This window comes from Atta colombica, unplaced genomic scaffold, assembly GCF_001594045.1.
Source record: "Atta colombica isolate Treedump-2 unplaced genomic scaffold, Acol1.0 scaffold166, whole genome shotgun sequence".
In the NCBI taxonomy this organism is placed as follows: domain Eukaryota; kingdom Metazoa; phylum Arthropoda; class Insecta; order Hymenoptera; family Formicidae; genus Atta; species Atta colombica.
Genome location: NW_017259257.1, coordinates 503,603 through 513,743, shown reverse-complemented (window position 1 = coordinate 513,743; position 10,141 = coordinate 503,603). Strand labels below are relative to the sequence as shown.

Genomic DNA, 10,141 nt, shown 5'->3' with positions numbered 1-10,141 from the left:
AGAGAGAGAGAGAGAGAGAGAGAGAGAGAGAGAGAGAGAGAGAGAGAGAGAGAGAGAAAGCGATCCACCCACATTTTGCATTCGCGTTAACTTGTCGCCGGTACACAAACGTCTGCTACTTCGTGGACAAAAACGGCCCTATGCGTTTAGGGGTTGCTTCCTGCGTGAACAGAGCGCTAAAAGGACGTAAAGGAATCATCGTCGAGTGAACGAACGACGAGAAGCGAGCGAGCGAAGCGAGCGATCGTACGGCAAGCGCGATGGCGCGCGGAGTGGGGATCCTGTACTGTGTGCACGGGATGTCGATGGAAGGGATGGGAGCCCTTAGCCGGTGCAGGGGGGTGGAAGGAGCCGTTGCGATCGCCTCCCCTCGCGACCGCGACGCGTCAGTCTCGTCGCGTAACTCGTGGAGAGAGGATCTCTTGCGCGTCCTCCGCTCTTCTTCGTTTCTTCGCCACTTCCTCTTGCAACCAAGTAGTATTTGCGACCAAGTGAATTCCAGTAGATACATCAGTGAACTCGCGATCGTAGCTCGAGAGCCGTGTGCCACTCGCTCGCTTCAAAGGAAATGCGGCGCGCGCGATAGGACGTGTTTCCTCTCTCTCTTTCTCTCTCTCTCTCTCTCTCTCTCTCTCTCTCTCTCTCTCTCGCGTGCCATCCGCGTTCTAACCTCAAAAAACGGCGATCCCCGACGCCATGCAGCTGGTGGAGCTTCGGCAGCGATCGAGCGCGTGTGCGTCCTGATGCGCGTTCACTACGCGGTGACGTTCCCGTGTCTCCCCGAGCGAGCGAATGAACGATTACGGCGCGCTAATGATTTCGCGCGCGGATCCGCGAAGGGGACGAAAATCGTGCAGCGATATCGATAATCAGCGATAAGATATTCCGGGCTTTTCCAGCCGCGTGTCTCCTTTTACTTTTCTCCCTTCCGTACGTATCTCTCTCTCTCTCTCTCTCTCTCTCTCTCTCTCTCTCTCCCTCCCTCCCTTCTCCCCTTCCGTCTATACCACGTTCTCGAAATCGTGACAAGTGCGTGGTATGTTCGACCTGACGAGGGCGCGACTTTGCACTCCCTTCGATCATTCCCGAGCCGCGGAAGTCCATTCTGCGAAGCGGATCCTCGTCACTTGACGACGCGTGCTCCTCTGGATCCCCCTTTCCTGTGCTGGCGGTGAGATTTTTCGCGACGATGACAACGGCGCGCGGTCGTTCGCCGCGAGACGCCGACGTCGCTAGGGTCTGACGTCGGAGCCGCTAATCGGTGACGCCGCGATCTATCTCGAACACTCCGCCGCGCTTCGTGGATCATCCGCGAGTCCAACGGCCACGTGCCTGTTCCCGTATTGTGTTGCCGCGCCGGTCCCGCCTGTGAGTTATGCAGTCTAATACGATACTCCGCTCCGACGTCGGCAGTACGGAGAAATTGATGGGCAACAACAATAATCTCAACAACAACGGCTCGCCGGGGGCGGACATAATGTTCCAGATGGAGGACGAGGGCCTCACGCAGTTGGGCAGCGTCTTTCAATCGGCCTACCAGTCAATCGTGGGCGGCGGTCCTCAGGTAAAAGATCGAGGGACGCCCTCATTCACCGATCCGATTACTCGGAGGGTACGATGGGAAGACTTCCCGAATTTGTCTTCAATATTGGAGATCCGTATCTGCGGAAGGGACTGAAATAAAATATTAAAATATTACGTAAATGAATGATGTTATATTTAGTTCATCTGTTTCTTTTCGTGAAAAGAATTATATGTTTCGCAATTTTTATCGAGCCAATCGTGCTCCGTTTTTTTTTTTTTTTGCATTTCGTCATATAGGAATCTATCTGCGGGACTCAAATAATTAAATAATATATGTAAATAATATATTATATTTAGTACATCTATTTGTTTTCGTGAAAGTTATATTTGTCGCAATTTTACCGAATGAATATCTGCTTCGTTTTTCCTATATTTCAGTATTAGGAATCCACTTTAATTAAAGCTTCCTAAATTTATCTTCAATATTACAGATTTGTACCTGCGAGAAGGACTTATAAATAAATAATTTAAGTACCGCGTGATAAATAATTTATATTTAGTATATTTATTTGTTTTCGTGAAATCATATTTATCGTAATTTTATCGAACAAATCATGCTTCGTTTCTCTTGCATATCGAAATAGCGGAAATTATCGATTGCAATTGATGTAATTTGGAAAATAGATTTGGGCGTTTAATTCATTGGCATAATCGATGCGATTTTCTCTTCAATCTAGATAAAGAGGAAAGTAATTTTCAGCAGGATCGTTTTCTCCTTATTTATATTATTTGATATTATTATTTCGCTCTTTGAAATCTCTCATTTATAGCAATTTAAAATCGGTGCTTCTAATTCGGTGAAATACGATTTCGTCCGCGTCCAATGTAATTTAATCTGTACGGTATCACCCGACGTGTGCGCATATAACGGGGAAAAGTGGGAAAAAACGGTATATCGCGAGGAATCTTTCCGATAGAAGAGGCGAGTGGAACTTTCTGCGGAAAATGTAAATCCCCCTTGAGAATCCCGGCGACGGAAGAGAGTCTCGGCGCGGGAAAGACATTTTCTTCGAAAGCGGATTGCGCGTCAATCGTGAATAGGGGTGAGGGGGAGAGGGGAGTGGACGATTGAAGAGACCGTACACGTTTTACGATTTTTCCCTCCGTGTATCCGACAGAGCGTGTGGAGCATGCTATCGGCACAATGACGTCAGAATTACGTCACGACATGGCCGCTCTCACGTGGGCGGGCTCGTTGTCGTCCAACTCGCTCTTTTTGCGTCCTTCCTCGATTGTATAGGGTGCTCTAAAAATTTTTACGACCCGGCGCAACGAATTGTGTGTTCCCCTCATATAAAATCGGGACGGAACGGCGACCTTTCGATGAAATATCGGACGCACAAACTCGCGAACTGTCCTCCTCCTGTGGTCCGCGCACCACCGTTCGATTGAAATTGATGGTACGCGCTAACTTTCCAGCTGATTTGAATAAACGACGGCTTGGGCTCTCTAGGTTGCGACCTAATATGAGATCCTTGAATGTCAGAGGGTGGTTGACGCGGGTTTAGCTGCATATTGTTTCGGGAATACTTTTCCAAAACCGATAGGTCGGAAGACGCCGGCACGAAATATCGCGCTTCCTCGAAACTAGAACAGGCGATATCATTCTGCACCCTGGAGATAGGATAAATCCTACATCCTGTCGAGATAGCGTATCCTTTCTTCCCGCGCTATCGACTAATATTGCTCGCTCTAGTTTCACAATGTAATCTGCCTGCCTTACCGCCCGGTCCCTGTATTGGGCGTGTTGTATCGTCGGCGGGTGCTTATCATTAAAAAATAAATGAATGTAACTCGGCCGAGTCGGATTTGCTTAGAGTATTAGAACTGAGATAAACGAGAACCGGATGGGGACGCGTTTTTCATTGCAAATTTAAATGTGGGGAAAATAATTTCAGTATATGTGTGAGTGATTAGTTTTCCGTGTAGAAGTATAACATCCTATACTGCATACAAATAGTTACAGGATTGTCACAAAATTAGAAATCAGAGAATTTTGCAAAATATTCTGGAAAATTAATATTCTTGGCTTTAAAAGAATTTGATGTATGTACATCACATCTATATAGTCTTGGAATGCTATCAATTTGACAATTAAAAATGCAAGCAGTGTCAACGATAATAATAATTTAAATTGCTACACTGAAAAACATTTGAAAATATCTGAAATTACATCTGAAAATAATTTTGTAGGAATCTTAAACATGATGAGCAAGCTGCAAAATGTTTTGATATTCTAGCAACCAATTTTGTCATCCTATCTGTTTGTTTTGATGATGTAACAATATTCTTCAGATCTATGTCTAGCTAAATTTTTAGATTCTTCAGCAAAATTGCTCTTTCAGTGTATGTTTATAGATTGACTCAACAAAATATTATTTAACGATTTCCAAATCGAAAGGACTACAGATTTCAAAGTATTATTATTATTATTATTATTAATATTATTAAGTCAGAGAAAATTATGAATTTTTGTTTGAAAAAAATCAAGAAAAAATTACGGAATTTTATGATGATGAATTTATTGACAACCTTGAAATATGGGTGTACACTCATTCAAACGTGTAGTATAGCGTCATTTTCACATGGAAGATTAAATAATACACATATACCGAAGTCCCTTTTTACACCCTTGAATTTGCAGTGTTCGCTTAAGTACGCTCTCCGAGCAGGACAGAATATATCGTTGTCAAAATATATACACGCTCGGCATTCCGACGCGGCTCGCGGTGCTCTCGGCAGCGCGATAACACGGCCGGCTTGTAAGAATTTCGCGAAATCAGAAATTCGCTCGGCGACGGGGGAGAGGAATATCGCGCCGGGAATGCCGGGACTGCAGTCGCGGCGGAGGGGCGGGAGGGACAATGTCTATTCCGACATTGCGAGTCAGCGCGTATACGGCGAAGTGACTCATCATCCCCGCATTGTTTCGTTAAATGGAATTTCTATCTAATTTAAATGCGGCTTAGCTAGAAATAATGCGATTATGCGTTAGCTTATTCTGTTTGTTAATCTCCTTTGCACACCATTGTTACCCCCGTCGACGGGCGAGGGAGATGGGCGACGGAGGGCGACGCGAGGAAGGGAAACGAAGAGCCCCCCTCCCCCTCCTCCCTCCCTCCCCCTCCCCTCTTGCCCCGCTTTTACGTTCCCCTCTCGCCGACTTGCCATTTTGTACGGCACTGTACATTATTTCAGTACAGTCTACACAGCCGCTAGATCCTCTCCGGCTTATGGACTGTTCGCAGCGGTTCTCCTTTTCGACCTGCGACTGCAAATTTAATCTGACTATCCTTGGATTTTCTCCACTTAAGGATTAGTCTACGGAATGTTTAATTTAATTTTTAAAATGTTTTTTTTTGTGATTTAGAAATTTCTTTTTTTTTTTTTCAACTGATTTAAGAATATTAACTAAAACGTAAATGGATCGAGCATTGATCCAATTAATGGAAACTTGTCGTAATTGTTAATTTAATTTTCCACTGCGATGTAGTACGTACCAAGTTTGCCGTTTTCTAACTGAATTATGACGGGCGATAATGCGTCAATTAAGCCGGGAGTTTGTAACGTTACTGTACAAAGGAATCTAATTTACTACTCCATTTTTAGACTATCGGCATTAGGTCTAATGGGCGCGATCTGTAATTACTTATTCTTGATTGGGCGACCTCTTTTTCATCTTCTCCGCCTTTGGGACCAGCTCGATCGGACAACTTATTAACGCTAACGGTACAAAAGCATTGTAATTATGCCTCTCGCGTTATGTCGAGCAAAAGACGTATTTAATGACGCAAAGCGTTACGAGACAAATGAGATCGAGTAGGTCACGCATTTATGCTGTGTTAGATCGACAGCTGTCGGTCCATTATTTCAGTATCTTCGTCATCAATTTCAATTCACTTAATTGCCGCTTCTAAGAAAATAATACGAGTAATAATGACTAATCGATGGAATCGGAACTACGGGTCTGTATTGCAAAAGTGAAATTTTCGATACCTACAGTGTTTTAAATGTCACTAGTTATTAAAGTAAGTAAATAAAAAGATTATACAGTTACATCGTTAATTTTATATCGATTATATAAAATTAATAATATACTGTGAACTTAAAAAAATGAATGTAAAAATGAATAATACAAAGTTATCACTTGCAGGGTAGTTGCTCGAATTCCATTGAGATAGATCTTTGTCGGTTCATTTTTTTATCGAACTTTTTTTTTAAGCAGAGCATCACGTCAGATAAATTTAATATTTGCAACTTATTTCCCGCGATTGTTTTGACCATAGAAATCGTTTCGTCGTTCGTTCGTGCGAGGGAAAACTGCACGGTGCGTTGCAACGAGAATTCCCAGGGCCGTATTTCGCGGAAGTCACTCCGGATTAACTGCATTAAAGTTTCTCCGCGGCTCCCTTAAAATATTGCAACGGCTTAAACGTTTTTTAACGCCGAAACTTTTGCCTCCCTCGATTTATTCGAGAGCGAAATTATCCGTTATTTACCGAGCGAGAGAACGGAGAGGAAGGAAGAGCGGTGGTAAAAATATTCTTTCTCTTTCTCTCTCCGTTTCTCACTTTTTTTTTTCTTGGCTTCCCTCATCTCTCGGCGGCGCTTTCGTGTGTCTGGCGAAACCAGTTTTTGATCGCGCTGGGTTAAGGGCGGCCATTTCCGGTCCGCGCGCGCCTTCCTCTCTCCTTCTCTTCGTCCCTCTCCGCGTCCCTCATATCCGGTACGGCACTTGCAACGTTTTAAACCCGCTGCTCTCTCTGGTACACTCGGACGACCTTTTTTTCCCCCCCGAGAGCTTGTCGAGCGTAAAATCTTCCCCGGCGCGGCGCGGCGCGGCGCGGCGTCGGGACGACGACGGGAGGGGCGATGGCGGCGCTCGAAAAATAGGCAAAAAATCCACCTTCATTATGAAACGTTATCTTTCTTTACGTCCGACTTAATTAGCTCGCCGCGTCCATTTTGGGGTATTACAATGCGCGGACCTGGAGTAACCTCGGGTGAAAATTAAGTCGCTCGTGCTGTCGCACGTGAATCACTTTGATAAATTGAGCTAATGACGATAAAATTCAATTTGATTTTCCGCCGAGTGGCCACACTGTAATTTTGTGTGGGTTTTTAAATTTTTCTTTTGGAGCGAAAAAAAAAATTAATCGAAGAAATTTATTCGTATTTGCCTCGGATAATAAGTGGATACATGCAACAGACGTTTGCATTTATTCGGTCGTTTTACGACGTCGCGTTGAGACCTGCCATTTCGACGTTATTAATGAAGATTCATATTACGTGCTTCGCCGCGATGGCGCATTTCTCTATAAGCTCGTTTCAGCCGGATACAAAGGAAGATAGAGCTAAGAAAAATAACACACATCTACCTCGCCGCATAATAAATGGCTTGTCATAACTGCTCCCATTTTTGCATAATCCTATCATGGATTAATGAACTCAATTTCTTCATGCTTCCACAGCCGTGACAATTTGGAAGCTGCACGATCCTTTTCGTATCTCGGTATCTCTTTTCGTACAAAAATTCGATTAGTATGCAGTATATAACGTATGCATATTCGGATTTGTCGAAACGAATTTCTCGGGGCGAATGGGAAGAAACACGAAAGCGAAAGTGGCTGTCGATTACGGTGGTCCAGCGACACGCCCGCTTCAATTAAGATGAAAATTTGAGAGAATCGCGCGCGCGTGCAGGCCGGATTGGTGAGATTGTGAAAGCCGCCGCCGTCCTCATCGTCGCCGAATCGTCGTGGCGTTTGGCGTTTTACGAGCGATCCACGCGCGGTCGTCAGGAAAATAACGCTCGCGCGCGCTCGCTTTGGAGGTCGGTGTAATTGCCTCGAGAAAGAGAGAGGAAAAAAAAAGAATCAATGAAACCGATAGGTCCGTTACGTCGCTCCGTTTCACCTGCCTTCCCACGGTGCGCGTTACCGGTGCGGCCAAATTTACTCCGAGTAGAAAGGTCCGAGTGGTGATCGAGTCGGTGTCGATGTTGTACGTGTATATTGGTATCACGTATAAATGTCTGCTGTATCTGAAATTCTGTCCTTCGAAACATTTTTATGAACTAGCACAAAATAATCGATAATGTGGAATCTCTTTTTCGAACGTGATTTGTATTAAAATTTTACACAGATGGCTCTTAAGCTTTTATTTGATTTTCTCGCTACTTGCTCGTCCGGTTTTTATTTCAAGAAATTGAAAGGAATGTTGTTCCATAGAAAAATGTTGGCGATGAGAGCCACTGATCACGCGAGTGCTAGGTTAAAAGCGGCAATGAATAGAATTGATATAAATGGGACGGCGACCTGGCTTCAGTCTCGAAGTTGATTGTTTTTTCTTTCCTCTACCGTCGAATTGGTCGACAAGTGCCACTTTATTATCGCAACGAGTTCGTTACCGTGCTTTTACCGAATTATCTGTATGAGGTCGATCAAGGTAGGAAAATTTGCGTCCGCAAAATACATACGTACCTTCCCTGTAGGTGTTTATGAACAGATGATTCTGCAATCAAATAATTTTTATTTATTATTTGAATAGAATTTTTATTAGTCTGTCATTAGGTATTATTTTCATGAACAATTTATCCTTGATCTTTCATATATTGTTTTACAATAATATATAATAATTTTTAAGAAACGCCGATAATTTGGAGCATCAAATTTGATAGAAATTATATCGTTACTTTTACGAATTTATTTAAATCTCGCTGAATTATCGCACTCTCCTCCTTAGAAATTATTTCATAACGTAAAATAATAAGTGGAAGATCAGAAACAATTCGACATGAAAACAATACCTAATGATAAACTAATAAAAATTTCATTGAAATAATTATTCGATTGGTACAAGTAGTTTCGGTATTGTAATTACAATCTATTTACAAAATATACTTTCCTTTGCGGGGACCTTTATCTGGATCAAGTGAGAGAAACGAGATCCACGGCGCTGCATACATTTTGACTCGCGTTGGGCAATTGCGAAAAGCTAGACACTAGGAGTCGCGGAAATTCCATGACGGCGGCAGTTCCGGTCGATCGTCGCCGCCCATCTCGTAATCTATGGTTGGGATTAGCATTAGTACCCGACACGTATGCGTAACCCATATGATCGCGCTTGTAGCTACAAGTTACACGCGCGCGCGCGTACGTATGTGTACACGTACACGCTCGTATGCACACGCCGTATCTATTCTGCTCTTCTCCCTGTTTATCTCTCTCGTGCTTGCGCGCGACTCTACAGTTTAGCACGACACACACACACACACACACACACACACACACACACACACACACACACACCAACACACACACACACACATATATATATATATATATAATATATTACTTCAAACTATATACAAATATATATACATATATATGTGCGCGCGCGCACGCGTGTGTGTGTGTATATATATATATGTATGTGCACACGCGCGTCTACAGATATGATAGATACGGTGCTACAAACATATTCGCGCGCGGCGGCGCGCGCGAGGTATAATTAGACGCGGCCTAGAGCCATACTAATAGCGGTATCCTAGGACCCCAACACACGTCTACCGATATATCCATTGCTGGTAACCATTATCCCCAGGTTCTGTTTGTGCGGATACGTCGCCTCCGGGACACGCGTACTCTGTACATACACACACACACACACACACACACACACACACACACACACATACACAGGAGCGTACGCGTGTCCGCACATGCGTTGTTTCTCTGTGCACGCGCGTGTTTGCATGCGCGCGAGAGTATGCATTTGCCTGTACCTATCGTTATATGCGTTGCGCATATTCTATGTGCATATATGTACTTAAGGCAGCGTGCACGTATGTGTGGTGTACATGTGTGTGTGTGTGTGTGTGTGTACGCACATACAAAGTGTATGTGCATCCGTGTGTGCATATTTATGCCTGTGTGTGCGTGATACTAATGAAGCCGCGCGCTCTACGCGATTATGACAATTAGCGTCAGCGAGGTCGAACGGTCGAAAAATAAGAAATGTACAACGATTGGCGACTCCATACGCGCTCTCGTTTGATGTATATTTTCGGTCGGCTTGTGCTATAAATGTGGAACGCATATAATCGTAAATTAATACCCGGGCAGTTACGGCTGCGACTCTATTCCACGTTGCACTCCGAGCGCTTATAAAGTATTCAAGTACTCTGTTTGCGCGCCGCTTTCAGTTCCCGATTAATTTCGATGAAACTAGTGATCCTTTCAAGATTCGATATTATTTTTTGTAATTTGTTAGAATTATAAATATTTGCAGAAATTTATTAAAATATTGCTATATAATTCTTTTTCAAAACATATATGGATTGTTTCCAATACATATATGGACAAAACATATATGGACTGTTTCCAATACATTCCTTCCTGATATTATTGCGTTTATATAAATGTTTGAAAAACTTAACTTTTACGGGAAAGTCACTGTAGCACTAAAATAATATCATATTTTGAGGCAAGAAATACAATGGGGAAAAAAAAAACAATGAACACAAATCTTATTTAAGAAAAAACTGTACATAGAA

General features: G+C 43.4%; 1 protein-coding gene across 8 annotated transcripts in view; it reads left to right on the top strand.

Moving 5' to 3' along the window:
• Nucleotides 1-404: 404 nt before the first annotated feature.
• Nucleotides 405-10,141, top strand: part of LOC108686243 (transcription factor 12-like) — a 79,287-nt gene continuing 69,550 nt past the window's right edge. For all 8 annotated transcript variants that reach the window (XM_018191443.1, XM_018191442.1, XM_018191441.1 and 5 more), the window contains exon 1: nt 405-1,564. In XM_018191443.1, coding sequence (XP_018046932.1) covers nt 1,376-1,564 — 189 coding nt within the window. In that variant the 5' untranslated portion in view covers nt 405-1,375. The remainder of the gene's footprint in view (nt 1,565-10,141) is intronic.